Source organism: Salvia miltiorrhiza, unplaced genomic scaffold, assembly GCF_028751815.1.
Source record: "Salvia miltiorrhiza cultivar Shanhuang (shh) unplaced genomic scaffold, IMPLAD_Smil_shh original_scaffold_326, whole genome shotgun sequence".
Lineage (NCBI taxonomy): Eukaryota > Viridiplantae > Streptophyta > Magnoliopsida > Lamiales > Lamiaceae > Salvia > Salvia miltiorrhiza.
Window position 1 is genome coordinate 267,616 of NW_026651527.1, and position 16,004 is coordinate 283,619.

Here is a 16,004-nt window from a genome sequence, read left to right on the forward strand (position 1 = left end):
GCAGAGACAAGGAGGAAAGTTAATGTAGGGGATGGGCTATGGAAATGCACATGGCCAAGCATGCAAGTTGATATACTCCCTCCGTCCGCCAAAAGTAGACCACTTTGGTTGGGCACGGGATTTAATAAAATTGGTGATGATTTTGATGTAGTGGAGAAAGGGTCCCACCACTTTATGAGATATGTGGTTGAGATTGAATTTGAGGTGGATTTTTTTGTAAATAAAGAGTGTTTGTAAGGATAAAAGATTAAAGTGGGTGGTGGGACCATTTCCATAAAAGGAAAGTGATCTACTCTTTGTGGACGCCCAATATAGTAAAAATGGTCTACTTTTGGCGGACGGATGGAGTATTTTTTAATGGATTTGGGTGTAGATATTTTTAATTAATATTGTTGTTTTACTGATTATTGCATGAATTTTTAATATTTTTGAATTTGATTTCGAATTAAAATTACAAGAACAATTAATCCCACGTGAATATCAAAATTTTAAAACGTAACATTTCAACTGATAATTAAAACGTTATGCTTCATATAAGATAAAAACGACGTTGTCTTTTTACTCTAAAATCATGTTCTCTGAAACTCACTGTTTGCAACATAAAATGAAAGATGAAGAAAAGTATGTTGTATATGTTAGATAAAAAAAATATAGCGCGTTAATTATCAACTAAAAAGACTATGTAATAAAATTTCAACATCCATGTATAATTAATTGTTACCGTAATTTTAATTCGAATCAAATTCAAATTAATAAGACACAACTCCTTTCTAATTAATAAGTTGAGAGAATCTGAGTCATCACATGAGAAAATAGAGAATCATTATTGATCATTTTTAGTCGGAGAAAATGCACATATAAAAATTATGCTCGCGTTTAAATTTGTTAAAAAAAGTGTGCACTTGTTTTTTAGGGAAAGTAAAAAAGTGTATACATAAAAAGTGGTACTCTGTCGAGAATAATTGAGCTGAGTTGGGTCATATGAGTTTTTTATTGTGAAACCGAAAAATAGAAAACAAAAGGTTAATTGAAAATTTAAAAATTCAAAAAATAAATCATATCCAGATTCAAATTAAAAATTTCAGATCTGTCTTTATATATTCTCGATTTTTTTGGGCTTCAAATTGTGTGCAAGCTGACTTCTCTGTTCTTCCGTACGCATATTCCTACTTCCTACTACATAATTACAACCTACTTTACACATTCACCCAAAAAATATAATTTTCGCTTTATACTTCCTTCGGCCCAATATAAATATCCCTAGCACGAAAATATAAATGTCCTATAATTTTTAGACAAAAAAATTTAAAAATATTTAAAAAATAGATAAAATAGATTGGTGAAAATTATTTAAATATTAAATATTAAGATAGAATATATTATCAAAAAAAAAATGAGACAATTATTTTGAGACGTCTCATTATGAAAAATGGGACATTTATATTGGACGGAGGGAGTATTTCACTATATATTTATATTTAATTATATACTCTTTTCGTCCCGCGGATCTTGAGCTATTTTTTTTCAACACAAATTTTAAGGAGTTAATATTTCAACACAAATTTTAAGGAATTAATCTACAATTCCTTAATTCTCGTGCTGAAACCAAACGTGTCAAGATTCATGGGACGGAGGGAGTAGCATTTCGTAAACCAAAATTGTTAGAGGATATTTTATACAATATCAATTGTTCGAGGCTTTTATTTATATTATTGAAAGTTTAAAATATTTTTGAAATTATAAAAATAGTGGAACTTAATATTCTTTTCGTTCCCCATAAATATGCATAGTTGACTACAACACTAGTTTAATGAAAAATTGTTTGGAGTATTGATAGTGGATCTCATACTAGAGCATCCACAACCCTTGGTGCTTAGAGGGGTGCTTAGACGGTGATCCCCACCTAAGCACCAACCCTCTACAACCCTTGTGTCTTAGGTTGTGTCTTAGATTCTCATTTCCACAAAAAGTCCCCAATTCTACACTTCTATTTTAAAATTTCAAATTTTCATTAAAATTAAAAATTAAACATTGCAATAAAAATAAAATATAAGATTTTAAAATTATAAATATTACAATAATTTAAAACTAGATAAAAAATAGAATTTAAAAAAAAATAAAAAATAAAATCAAACAAAAAAACCCAAACCCTAGCCCAACTCCCGGCCCACACACCCAGAAGCTTTTTTCCACTCTCCCCCCCCCACCCGCCCGCCTTCTTCTTCTTCTTCTTCTTCTTCCCCAACTTATCTTCTCGCCATTTCTACAAACTTCCCGAATTTCTTTTTATTATTATTATTATTATTATTATTATTATTATTAAATTGGCGCGTTTAGCGCACGATTTCGTTAAAATCGGCCATCGACTTATTGCTCCAGCAAGACCCGACGTCAACCTCGCTCGTGTTCGACGCGGATCAATCCATGGCGAAGCCTCGACGCTGTAGATGCTCTTAGGGCTCGTTTGCTACATGATCGGATCTTCAGTGGGGCTCCACTGGGCTCCAGCCTACTGCAAGCCCCAAAATTTATCCTATATATATTAAAAAAAAATTAAGCTAATGTATACTGTATACATAGTTCAGCTCATAGCCAAGTTCATTTTTTAGAAAAAAAGATAAAAAAAATATTTTAATTTAATTAAACATTAGCTTATTCTTGTATAAGATTGATTAATTTTATATACAATATATAGAGGTAGTTGTTTATGTGCTTTCAGCCTTTCAATGTATATGTTACTGAATTAATAGATAGAGAACAATTATTTATTATACTCGGTGATCGAATTTTAATCCTAAATCCATTAAGATTCAACTTAAACATAAAAATTATTGTACATATTACCCGAAAATTTTGGCTTGGGGGCTACCGCCCCCGAACCTCGATGTAGTACCTTCAAGTTTAGTCACCCCTATCAGCTAATCCTGAATCCGCCCCTGGCTTGCTATGCATGATAAGTTTGGGATTGATACCTATAACACCCTAATATGTTGTTTGCTTCAAAACTCAAATCCCTTTATAAATTAATGACCAATTATCTAATTATCCATATCTTTTGGATTATGTATCACATCTAGCACGTGTGATAGCATAATTTTTTTATATATATATATCTTACCAAACAAGATATTGATATCTAATAAATTAATAAATATCGTAGTGAAAGATATCACGTCTTATCTCATACCACGTAGCAAACGAGCCCCAAGAGTATTGTTAAATGGATTGTGGGTAACTAGTGTAAGTTACAATGGTAAAATTATAAAAATTATGTGTAAATAGTGTTTTATAAATAAAATATGCTTAAATTTAAGGAATATACTAAAAAGAAAATGTAGGCATAAATATAGGAGTGTAATTGAACTGAGCCGAACCGAATGGTGGTGTGTTCAAGTTTAATTTTTGTTTAGTATTGAGTCGAATCCTAAACTTTATTTATTGAATATTTTGAGGCTCACGAACTTAAGCCGAGCTTTTACAAACTTTCTAAATTTATATTTATAGTCAAAATATTGATTATTTTCTTTTGAAAATAAATAATTTTATTTAAAATTATAAACATATTAATTATTTTCTTATAACAAAGAGAGTTAATAAGAGGTTTAATATAATTATTAGTATTAATTTTAATAGATAAATATAAGTTGTATCTATTAATAATTTATATTTTTCAAATTAAATCACTTAACAAACATGCTCATGAGCTAACGAGTTGAATACTATCAAACTCAAATTTAATTTATTTATTTATCAAAAAAATTTAAATAAATTTAAACGAATTTTTTTCAAATCGAACTCCGAATAATTTATAAATAACTTGAATGGTTTAGTGTCCTACGTAAATATGGGCGATCGAGGGAGGGAGTAACGGTAATTACCCAAAAATTAAGATAGGTTGAAAATTCGGCATTGATGGTACAAAACTAAGATGAGCATAAACAATGATTGTTTAAACCGTAATCAATCGTCTTATTTTCTTTAATAATCGACAAGAAAGAATGATGGCCTTCTGGAATGGGGTTAGGGTTTATGACCAGTCGGCACACATATTAAGGCGCCCTATCTCTCTCTCTCCTCTCTCACACACACACAATATACACATACATTATTATTCTTTCTTTTTTCGACTGTAATATACACTTACATTACATTGACATTAATATTCACGTACGAATATACGATGATACTTTTCCCATCTACAAAAAAAATAGTCTTTTTTATTGTTTTTAAATATTCATAAAAATTAATTTATTTAAATAGATATTTTCTTCACTCACAATATAATAATTATTTTTATTAAAACTCGTGACGTTCATCTTTAGGACTATTTTTAGTGGACGAAGTATGAAGATATAGATATTAATGACGCAAGAAATTTCCGAATTTTTTATTTATTAATGATTTGTGCACGTGAAATATAGTCACTATCAGATTTCATTTATATTTTAAAGTCAGGACCATTTAAAAGAAATTCATAAATAAACATTATGAAACTATTCATGACACATTTTTTTATCGACTGTAATTAATACTCCCTCCGTCCGTCAAAAGTAGACCATTTTTATTATATTGGGCGTCCGCAAAAAGTATATCACTTTCCTTTCACCACTTTAATCTTTTATCCTTACAAACACTCTTTATTTACAAAAAAACTCACCCTAAATTCAATCCCACCCACACATCTAATAAAGTGGTGGGACTATTTCTCCACTACATCACAATCATCACCAATTTTATTAAATCCCGTGTCCAACCAAAGTAGTCTACTTTTAGCGGACGGAGGGAGTATATTCTCAGTTCAATTTTGATAGCTCACCTAAAATTTTCACACATGTTAAAAAAAATTACTCGGTCTACAAAAACTATGATATTTTTGTCATTTTGAATGTCCATAAAAAATATGATACTTTTTTTTTTTTTAATATAAACCCATATCTTTTTCTTATATTTTATCCTTACAAATACCATTTATTTTTTTAAAAAAAATTACTCTCAATTCAATCTCAACCACTTATATCAAAAAATAGTGGGACCCTTTCTCACTACATAAAAATCACCACTAATTTTATTAAAATTTGTGCATGTTCAATATTTTTGATGGACGGATGAAGTAATAATTTTTAGAAAATATTATTTAATATAATTATTTTTTATTTTATCCTTATTTTATTGTCCTGAATATTATCTTCATAAATATTAAATAAAGTTATTTTAGTAACAAAAGATTTAATTAACCATCGTTCCACGAAAATCATGTACTTTTATTACTAATGTCGTCCATCTCCAAAAATTGTAAATCTTTCTTTTTCTGAATGTCATTTATTTTATATTTTAAACCTCATTCGCAGCAGTTAATATATTAAACAATTTTGATGATTTTCTTTCTCCATTAAATTTTATTGGAGTGCAATTTAAATTTAAGGTCTATTTTAATAAAACATTTCAAATACAATTTAAATCTGAAAAAATGAATTATATTTTGAGACATTCCAAAAGAAATTAATAGAAGAACTTTCAAAGTGAGATCGAAAGGTGTAATATTCTTTTTTGGAAAAAAAGGAGTAATATTTTTATATAAACAAATTAAATTTAGAAGATAGTATAATTAATTGTGCGAATGTACACATTACTTAGATAAAAGGGTAAATATCATAAAAACCACTGAAGTATACCCGCTTTATCAAAAATACCCTGAAACTTTCAAAATGTTCTCTAAACCCTCTAACTATCAGATTTTTATCAAATATATCTCGCATTTATTTTCCGATCACCAAAAACGTGATGTGGCTCGCCGAATGCCACAATATAATTTATATTCTGTTTTTTTTAAATGCAATGGCAAAAACAACATCATTTCGTACCATATCATTTAAAAAAAATTCACTCTGAAATTTAAAATTGACTCCTATCGTGTTTGAAATTCATGTTAATAACCTAAAATTAAGTATAAACACGGTAGAATATGATACGAAACGAATGCGTTTTTTTTTTCATGTCATTTAAAAAAAATAGAATATAAATTACATTGTGGCATCCTACGAGCCACATCACGTTTTTGGTAACCGAAAAATAAATATGGGATATATTTGATAAAAACCTGATAGTTAAAGGGTTTAGAGAACATTTCGAAAGTTTCAGAATATTTTTGATAAAATAAGTATAGTTCAGAAATTTTCATGATATTTACCCTAGATAAAATTGTTCATTTCAGTTTAAATATAGACTACTTTTCTCTTCAATCTTACTATTGGTTTCTCAATAACCAACAAAAACTTGGTTTTAATTTGTCAACTGATACAAAAAGGACAGAATCCATTGCAAAATCATTTTTCTTTTTTCCCCATCTACATGTACTATTTTCCTACAAAAGATGCCAAAATCCTAACACCAAAAGACTCTATTCATCTAAGCCTTGCCTTAAAACCATTCACTCACTCCATAAAGAAAATGTAGGTGCTTGATGCACCAATCCCACCTCAGCCCGGCCCGAACCACCGACATCGCACCCGTCATCGTCATCATATTTCTGTCCCTCCAAGAAATACCCCTGTGAATAGCCACCCCCATCTCCGATCACCGGATCCATCCGGGCCGGGCTTAAGTGGGGACCCGGTGGGCCGGGTGATCCCCCGCCGCCCTGCCCCCGGCCCGGCTGCACGTCATCCTTGGCAGCCTGATCTTGATCTGAGGCGGCATTCCACATCATGTCAGCGAGCTCGTCAGCTTCGCCATTGGTAATCTGTAATGGAGCCTGGGGAGAAGCTGACGAGGCGCATGAGTTGTAGTCATCCTGACCCGCGGGGCCCAGGTGCTTCGGGGACCGTTTGGCTAGGTCGCCCGCGATTAAGGTTGAGCTCGAGCAGATCCTCTTCACATCGTACCTACTTATATCAAAATTCGTAACCGCGCTCGTCCCCCTAAACTTGATCGCAGCAATGTCGTATGCCTCCGCAGCTTCCTCCTGCGTGCCTAGGTATAATTCGAAATCTCAGAGATCCCTTAAGTGAAACACGAGATGTAATATCACACGATACAAGTTCGAATAGTCACGAATTTTAGTCCTATGCAACCATAGGTGAAACACGAGATGTAACATCGTATTTTAGACGATCCAATTCGCGGTCGAAACAAATAGGGCTTCAACTTTGACTTGGGGAATGAAAATGAAAGAGCATTGTTCAAAGAGTCGAGCATTTATGAGACAGAGCCTATTTGCAGCAAGTTATGACTTAGCATTTATGCTTCAATGTGGACTTGTGAGGTACAAGCAGTGGAAGCTACAGAAGGTGAAATTGAATTAGATAATTACAGCACACTTACTGAAAGTACCAAGGTACAAGTCCTTATTGCCTGCAACTCTTCCAATTCTGGCTTGCCATCTCCCATGTTGATGATGCCTGCAACAAATAATAAGATTAGACCAAGCCAAATTGATGTATGTAAGAAACAGACAGACCAATCTGGTGTGTGTCTTAAATTCTATACTTAAATTTATTGAATTTATTCAAATTATAGTACTATTGTAACTCAACAATGTCATGTCCACATGCATATGAATGATTATTCTTGTTTTGTTTTGGTTGATTGTTACATTTGAATGATTATTTGTACAATAAAAATAAGAAATTCTTGCAAACACACCTTGTCACTCCTCTGTACATCGATGCCCCTCTTGAGAATCCACTACTTTTCCTGCGAAAAATCGACACTCAAAGCTCGAACTCAAACACGAAAATCATGTCAAGAAACACGCTTTCAAGGGATCAATCAAACCTTCTCAAATGGGCTACAAATTCTTGCCTAGTCATGTTCTTCATCTCCTCGAGCTCCTTCTCGTAGTCACTTAGCTGATTCAAACACGTTTATCGCGTTCTTCGTTTCACTATTAATGATCAAGACATGTGCATAGACAAACAGAATCTACGGAAATTAACTACACATACTGGGAAATTTATGTGAGTTGTTGGCCCCCAATATTTCAAGGCAGCTAGATCATAAGCCCTAGCAGCTTTCTCTTCTTTATCATATCCACCTACACAAACATGAACACGATCATAGACTCGAACACATTCATCAAATGAAATCAAAATGCAATTGCAGAGACAGCATAAGCTTACCAAGATACACTGTTTTTCACGAAAATGAGACCGGAAAAAAAGAACAAAATCAGGGTTAATTCAAGAAGGTTAGAACACTGTGAAAGAGAAGTATGTAAGGGGAAAAAAAGATCAATTTTTTTTCACCTTGCCTTCCTTTCCTTGTCTGGCCTTCCTTTCTGCAGCTGTTGTCCCATAAATGAGCTTCATATCTACCAGTCCATCTATGCCTAAATAATTGATTAAAGTTGCAATTTAACTAAATAAAAAACAATTACCGCAAAAAAATGAGAACTTTTGATTAAAGACGTAATTTATTTCAAATTCTTGTTTAAAAAACACTAGTTCGAATTTCCTACCTAGTAACACCGCGATACTGAGAAGTCCTCTGCCCAAAAGTGTCAATCGATTTTCGCGGCACGGGCTCCTTCGCCGCCGCCCGCTTCTTCCCGTCCGCCGCAACTGCAGGCGGCGGCGCCGCCTGAGAGCTTGGCTGCACAGTGAGAGACAGCGCCTGAAGATCGCCGCGACCGCCGCCCTCCGCCGGCGGCTGCTGCATCCATGTCTTGAACCCTGCACCGCCACCGCCACCGCCGCCGCCGAAGTAGCCGCCTCCGCCGTCGGCGTACTGATACGGGTAAAACAGAGGCGGATTGTTGAAATCTTCTCTCTTTTGATCATCGAAATTTGGCGGCATGTTCATGTTGATCTCTCCCGGCTCATTTTGCGGCGAATTTGAGTAGCAATTGCCCAGAAAATCCTCGAATTTGGGGCCACCTTCTTCATTCGGGTTTGATTCATTCATTTCATTATCATATCTCCAATCTACAAATCAGCCCAAGAATTAAAAAAACAAAAAAGAATATTTAAAAAAAGAAAAAAGAAAAACATGAAGCATAAAAAATGTGATCTTGAATTTAAAGAGTAAGGTGATATGCAATCTACATATAAAATTAAGATATATATGAAGTATAAAAATGTGATCTTGAATTTGAGAGTAAGGTGATATATAATCTACAAATTAGCCCAAGAATTAAAAATAAATAAAGATACTTATGAAGCATAAAAATGTGATCTTGAATTTTCAGAGAAAAGTTGATATACAATGCTCAGAGCGCAAAGGGATAGCAGGAATATGAGGAGGGAAGCAGCCGCCGCCGTTGCTATCCTCCGCCGCCGCGGTACCGTCGATTTCGCCGCCGCCACCGCCGACTCTGAGGTGGGGCGTGAGGGAAAACCCCAACCAATTACTCATCTAAATATTTTTTTCCACAATTTTTTTTTGGTTTTGTTTTTTTCTCTCAAAAAATCCTTTCTTCCTCAAACTCAGGTTTGTTGTGGGGTTGGAGAGCTCAAACTTCAAAGCTGAAAGGAGAGAAGAAAGCCTTCTTTCCCTCTTCTTGTATTTATATTTATATATTTACACACAGTGCACACACTAGATATATATATAGAGGGATGATTTGTAGAGAAGGGCGTATGTGTGTGTGTCATCACGAACCCACACCTCATGCAAAAAAGAAAAGATTTTTTCTTTTTCTTTTTTGATTTAATTTGTATATAGTGGTTTAGAATCTATGAATAAATATCACCGGCTATTCGTCTTCTCTCTCTGTTCTGCGCCATTCTGCAACATGAAACCTCGTTTTTCGTTCCTCTCTCTCTCTGTGTCTGAGGTTTTTGCAGGTTTTTGTGGTTATGAGAAGGGATATGATCAGATGTGTCGCGGGCGCATGCGCCTTTTCTTGGAATCGAGATGAATGTTTGATGCTATTGGTCAGGAATCCCAGCTATATATTTACGTCGGATTTTTTTATAACTATATTTAATGGAATGCACCGATTGGAATACTTGGTCTGAATTGTCAATTATCCATCAACTTTTACAATTTTATAGTAATTTGCACTGACTCGTGAAACATTTTTAAATAAGTTTATTCTTAAAAGATAATCACAATATTGATTTTATGATCACTTTTTCTTGTACGAATTTATAATTATTATAAAAATAAAATATATTTATATTTGTTATTCATTATGAAGTTTGAGTTAAAAAAATGGTCGATTGTTGAATTAGAAACACGAATTCAACGAGATAAAAGATCATGCTCCAAATTCAAGATATATTTTAAAATAATCCTTAAATAATCTGAATTTTCCATAGAGAAGTCAGTTCGAAATATTTGATCTTAGGTGCATTTTTCTCTGATCAAATGGCCAGTAGCCCAAAAAAATGAAAGATCGCGGATCTATTTTCTCACAACAAAAATATATATTTTTTTTAATGAGATAGATTCATGTCTGAAAGAGGTTGTTGTCTTGCTGATAATTCTTTTTTTTATTAAATTTAAACGACCCAATTGCTCTTTTGATTTTGGAAAAAAAAACCTTTCTTTATCAATATAGTGCTTCTTTACAATGATCTTTCAATTTGTTACAAATTAATAACTCACTGTTTTCTATTATCAAACATTTGACTTAGCTTGTATCTCATCAAAGTTGATGCTGTATAATGCACCCAATGAACTCAATAATTCAAATTCAGTCATATGAACTCAATAATTCAAATTCAGTTAGAATTATGCTCGACATATTTATTTATTAATGATTGAAAAATATCGAAAGCATTAACTTTTTATTATATTAAAAAGTAATGATATTATTCAAACGTTTCAAATAATTATATCAAAATTATAAAATGTATTAATTTCATATATTACTTGGCCATGAAATCTAAATATTAAAATTTGATCTGTATGAGTATGCAGTTGTGCTCTGTGTTATATTAAATGTCTTTTACTCAATAAAAAATATAGTAATAAAATATGCCGAATATGTATAATTTACTTATAGATGGTATGTGTGTGTTTATATGTTTGTTTATAACATCTCACACCGGAAGGCGACAAAATCAGTCTGAGTTAATATTTATTTATAGGAAAAAAGGGGCAAAAAGGCATATGGGCGTGACACGTGGAATTTTATTACTGGTGTTTGGAATAGGCATTGATTGGGTGTATTCTAGCTAAATTTTGCCTGTGGTTTTAAGACTTTATTGCCCTTCTACTTGTCTACTTGCACAACAAAGTTCAAGAATAGAACATACATTCGTCAAATCTTGGAAATAGAGTTTTCAAAAGTAAAATGGTGGAAGCAGCTCTCTCTCTCTCTCTCTCTCACACACACACAAATGCCACCAATTAGAAAAGAAATGGTCAAATGGTGACTAAAAGTATACATTTAAAAAAAAAAAAAAATGGCCCATGGGCCGATAGCAAATTAAGAAAATGTTGAGGTAAAGATTGGCCCATTTATTGCATCATGCATACCTTATTTAAATCGAGAACTTGTACATTTTTAATTATTCAATCGATCGTGAATAATGAATATTTACGATGAATTCATTAAATATTGAGGTAAAAGTTTGACCCATTTATTGCATCACACATACCATATTTATTTAAATTATATTAGTATGAATCATTTTCAGCCGTTAGATAATAACGGCTATTAAATATTTACGACGAGTGCATCACATTGATTAACACATCACCTCAGTTAAAATCTTATGATATGAGAAAATTCCATTTTTACAATTAATTTATTCGCCTTTTACAGCAAATGAAGTTACTTAATCCGTTCAATATAGTATTCTTATATTTTTACTGAAAATGTAATTCTCACGAGAAACTTGAAGTATATTTAATTCTTTTTAGCAAAGAAAGAGAAAAGAACAATTTTACATATAACCCAAATCATGGCCAACACACTTGGGCTTTAGTGTAAAACCAATTTAGAGAAGATGCCTATTGCAGCTAATGGAGAAGATGTAAAGAAACACCAAATTATAACTCAAACTCCTCATTGCAAGTCCTACGCCAATCAGTTTCGCTAGTTCTTTCTTTTTTCCATAGTTGAACAAATAATTTTAAAGATCGCGTGAGTGGTCTCGAACCTGAGACCTTTCGCTAGTTCTGCCAACAGCTGAATGCAACAAATGAACTAAGCCAAAGATTTGCATCAACGGGAAGCGAATAGCAATCGCCAAGTACTAAATGAACTAGTTTTCTGCAGGGATAAATATAAAGTATTCAGCTCAACTCATGTTTTCTAGTATTATTAGATCTGAGAGATGTGTGGAACGGGACACATACCTTATATACAGTTATATGAACGAATATGAAGGACCGCAATCTTGGTAAGTCGTCATCCCCATGCCATGGAACACGCATAATTCACCACCAATTTACCATCAAAACCGAAGTTCTGTGACGCAAAAACACACGGCTAAGTGACAGGAGTGCACAACAATAAGGTGCTTAACATCACAATACATTCCACATTTCATGCGAACACACTCAAGCATCTGATGAATATACGAATAATTATATCCGTTATCTAAGGCAAGTTAATTATTTCAAGCAAACATGTGTCACAGCCATCAATATAAGTAGCTTATATGATTGCTAATCAGATGTCACAAGTTGAAGGTAAGACCAAGTTTTCCTAGCAATAGCATATCTCTAACAAGAGAAAATAATTGCATATAATGGCTTAATTCTTAAAAGAAACAAATATTAGCAGCAGTAACAGAGTAAGCAAAATCTTGGATAACAAAACAGAGCTACTAAAATTTCTGTAGTTAATTAAAAGTTCATCAGCCTAAACACATGAAAAACAAATATCAAAGCCCACAGCAACTACAACTTACATTATACAGGTCGGTGACTAGCTCGTCAGGATTTGGTGAGAAGGCACTGTTGACATACACAAACTGAGAATAGTGTGAAAATTAGTGACATTGTAAAAGAGGACAAAATTTTAAAAGGCGACCAGAAGTAAAACGTCTTATTTTGGCCATTTTCATTAAAAATTCATGTTACTTTTGGCCTGACTTAAAGACTACCATTACAAAAAGGTCTTACAAAAAGCCATTGAAAAGGTTACCCAATCACGCAATCGTGTAATGTGGTTGGGCTTGACATTACTCGATTGTGATATCCAATCTGATAAGTCATAAGTCATAATGAATGAGTACTGTTAGCCAGCCAAGGTAGCATGACAATAAAACATACAATCGGTAACCAAAACATTGTGCTTTTGACATGCAACTATACGCTCGAGCTGATAAGAAGAACAAAATTTTGCAAAGGAAAAAAGTAAAATGAAGAATGAAATTAAACAAAATGTGTATTTTTAAATTTAAATCATAATATTATGTTTTTCAAAAAAATAGGTGAAAATAATTTTCTTCTTATCCAAATCACCCAAAAGCTACCATTTTCACTTTCAAAATTGAGAAGGTAGTACAAATAACTCACTAATGTCTCTCTGTGAAGTTGCCGGCGAAGAAAATCTATCACTTTTATGAACTTCTCATCTCCACCAATCTGGATTGCAAAATTCATAACATAAACATCAATATCTAAAATTTGACACAATCTAAATAGTTCTTCCCTAAGAACCATCACAAGAATAATCCACACTGAAGGTTTTTTTAGGGTTTGAGTAAAGATTGCATCACTTTAATTTAGATCTTTCAGAGATAGCTGAATTCAATTTCAATCGACCCCTTTAACGCTTCTAATCACCTCATTACATTATCAAACGGTTGTGATTAATCAGGAAAAAAAATCCACTCCAAATTGAATTTCATATCATCAATGATCCCTAACATAAACATAGCAAACAAACAAAAAGATGAAGAAATTAATCCATAAGAAACAGCACTAACCCATCTCCAGCAAATTTAAGCAGCTCGATATGCAATTCAAAAATACATAAATTCAATTCGTATATATGTTCCCTTTTCATCATTAAATTGAGAGGCGAATTACCTTGAACTTAGCTTGCTTGAGAATCGGTGCGTCGCCGGTGGCTCTTAGATGAACTACTACTGCAAAAATATCGAATTGTTACTATTAATAAATATTACAATATGATCATGATTTGTGGTTTGTACGAAGTGATTAATCGAATCGAATTTCAAAAAGAAAAAGAAAACGAAGAAAAAGAATTGAGTATCTGTAGAGAAACCTTTCCGAGTCTCCGCAGCCATAGCCCGTTTACGAAGTAAGCTTCGAAATTAATTGCTTTGGACAATTCATTGCAGTTAGGGCTGTCTAACGGTTCGGGTTTGGATAACCGAATCGAAATTTTCGGTTACCCGAACCCGAAATTCACCTAATAATACTAACCGAACCGAATGGGTTATCGGATAACCGAACAACCAAAAATTGAACTCAAATTTTCAACGCAGCGCAATCCAAAACAAGAAAACTCAGCAGGAAGCCCCAACTCAGCGTGAATTCCATTTGATTAAAACTAAAAAAAATGAAAGGGATATAATCCAACGTAAATGGTGAGGTTTTGAACATATGAGCTTTTAACAAATAATCCCCAACTCAGCGTGAATTCATAATTCTAAATTCTAAATATTTAAACTCCCAGGAACCAAATAATGATAAATTGATTACAATAGCAAAATTCTAAATATTATATAGATGCAAGAACAGATGGAGGGCAGATTGAGAACAGATTGAGAAGAATACACAAGACAATAACAGATTGAGAAGAACAAATGGAGGGCAGTGACGACTTGAACTACTGTTGCGGCCTACGATGCGGCGGACGACGGCTTGCTGCTGGGCGGTGCAGCTAGAGGGCGGTGGCGGACGGCGCGGCGGCGGCATCGAGTTCGAGAGAGACGCCAGAGTTTGAGAGAGAGAGAGATGAGTGCGTGAGTTAGGTATCTGAATTAGAGATTAGTAGAATTTAGAAATTTAAAAATTATAATTAAATATATATTATATTATATTATATTATTTATATCGGTTATTCGGTTAACCCGATTCGGTTATCGGGTTAACCGATACCCGAAATTTTTAAAAAACTACTAACCGATACCGATCTGATAACCGAAAAAATCGGTTATTGGATAACCGAACCCGGATCGGTTCGGTTCGGGTATTGGATTAACCAATATCCGATATCCGTTTAAACAGCCATAATTGCGGTATATTGTGCGGTGCGTTAGCTCCGATTTTCTCTGGTTTCGACTAGAGACCGCAATTCGCCATGTTTCTTAATTCTTTTTCTTTAGCGACTACTTTCTTTGGAATGCGATTTTGGTATTGGTTTCTAATTCTCTCATTTCTTTATTCTAAAAAAGATACTCCCTCCGTCCCACTCCAAATGTCCCCTTACTTTTAGGCACGGAGATTAAGAAATTGGTATAAAGTAGATAAAGTGGGTATAAAGTAGATAAAGTGGGTTGGTGAAAATTGTTTAAATACTACTCCCTCCGTCCCAATAATGAAGACACACTTCATTTGGGCACGGAGATTAAGGAGAAGTAGTTTAGATGATAAAGTATTGTGGCCCACATTATTAATGTAGTTGATTAACTTTTGTTTATTGAATTTATTTATTTTTATTTTACATTTCAGATTGAGTTTTTTGATTTTAAAAATTCAGAAACACCACCGACAACCATCACCGCCGCCGCCGACCACCACTCTTTGATCCGGCGAGCCATCGTCGCTGTCCCCAGTCAGCCCCTTTCAACTTCGCCCCTGCTCCCTCCGATCATAATCCCCAAAATCATACCCCAAATCAGAAAAAAAAAAATCTGAAATTTTGGAATCCCCAATTCATACCCCTAAAATAATCCTCAAAGATTTTGGGAAATGGTTGGATCTGAGGGAGGAGACGCGAGGCGATGGTTGCTGCCATCGGAGAGAGAGAGAGGACATTGTCGCGGCGGTGGATCTGGTTGAAGAGAGAGGAGAACCGACGGCGCAAGCTGTTGGTGTGTTCGGCGGCAGCGCAAGGAAGGGCGTGGGAGGGGCGCCACTGTTGCAAATCGAACCCAGAACCCAAAAAATCGAGGGTTCTGAAATTGGGGGCT

At 33.9% G+C, this 16,004-nt stretch overlaps 2 protein-coding genes across 4 annotated transcripts; both read right to left on the minus strand.

Moving 5' to 3' along the window:
* Positions 1–6,259: 6,259 nt before the first annotated feature.
* Positions 6,260–9,763, minus strand: LOC131004117 (AP2-like ethylene-responsive transcription factor AIL1). The gene is made up of 9 exons (XM_057930723.1): positions 9,201–9,763; positions 8,456–8,921; positions 8,244–8,326; positions 8,118–8,126; positions 7,944–8,032; positions 7,774–7,847; positions 7,642–7,692; positions 7,321–7,397; positions 6,260–6,969 (listed from the first exon to the last, which is right to left on the minus strand). Exons 1-9 carry the CDS (start codon positions 9,349–9,351, stop codon positions 6,428–6,430), a joined length of 1,542 nt encoding a protein of 513 aa, XP_057786706.1. The 5' UTR covers positions 9,352–9,763; the 3' UTR covers positions 6,260–6,427.
* A 2,023-nt stretch (positions 9,764–11,786) lies between these two features.
* Positions 11,787–14,875, minus strand: LOC131004118 (ubiquitin-like protein ATG12). Of its 3 annotated transcripts, none has more exons than XR_009094914.1 (6): positions 14,132–14,875; positions 13,933–13,991; positions 13,417–13,485; positions 12,807–12,869; positions 12,250–12,361; positions 11,787–12,163 (listed from the first exon to the last, which is right to left on the minus strand). XR_009094914.1 is itself a non-coding variant. In XM_057930724.1 (5 exons), exons 1-5 carry the CDS (start codon positions 14,151–14,153, stop codon positions 12,302–12,304), a joined length of 273 nt encoding a protein of 90 aa, XP_057786707.1. In that variant the 5' UTR covers positions 14,154–14,837; the 3' UTR covers positions 11,787–12,301. The 3 variants fall into 3 exon arrangements, 1 of the variants encoding a protein (XP_057786707.1); XR_009094913.1 differs by having other exon boundaries at positions 14,694–14,857; XM_057930724.1 differs by having other exon boundaries at positions 11,787–12,361; positions 14,132–14,837.
* Positions 14,876–16,004: the final 1,129 nt, after the last annotated feature.

Bases quoted from the DNA above. Each gene is read 5' to 3' on its own strand.
- LOC131004117 (XM_057930723.1), bottom strand. From the start codon at position 9,351: ATGAGTAATTGGTTGGGGTTTTCCCTCACGCCCCACCTCAGAGTCGGC. The intron at 7,848-7,943 runs GTATGTGTAGTT...TGTTTGAATCAG, and splicing joins CAACTCACATAAATTTCCCA to CTAAGTGACTACGAGAAGGA. The intron at 7,398-7,641 runs GTGTGTTTGCAA...TATTTGTTGCAG, and splicing joins ATGTACAGAGGAGTGACAAG to GCATCATCAACATGGGAGAT.
- LOC131004118 (XM_057930724.1), bottom strand. From the start codon at position 14,153: ATGGCTGCGGAGACTCGGAAAG. The intron at 12,870-13,416 runs GTGAGTTATTTG...CACTATTCTCAG, and splicing joins AACTTCACAGAGAGACATTA to TTTGTGTATGTCAACAGTGC. The intron at 12,362-12,806 runs GTAAGTTGTAGT...TTTGCGTCACAG, and splicing joins TAGTCACCGACCTGTATAAT to AACTTCGGTTTTGATGGTAA.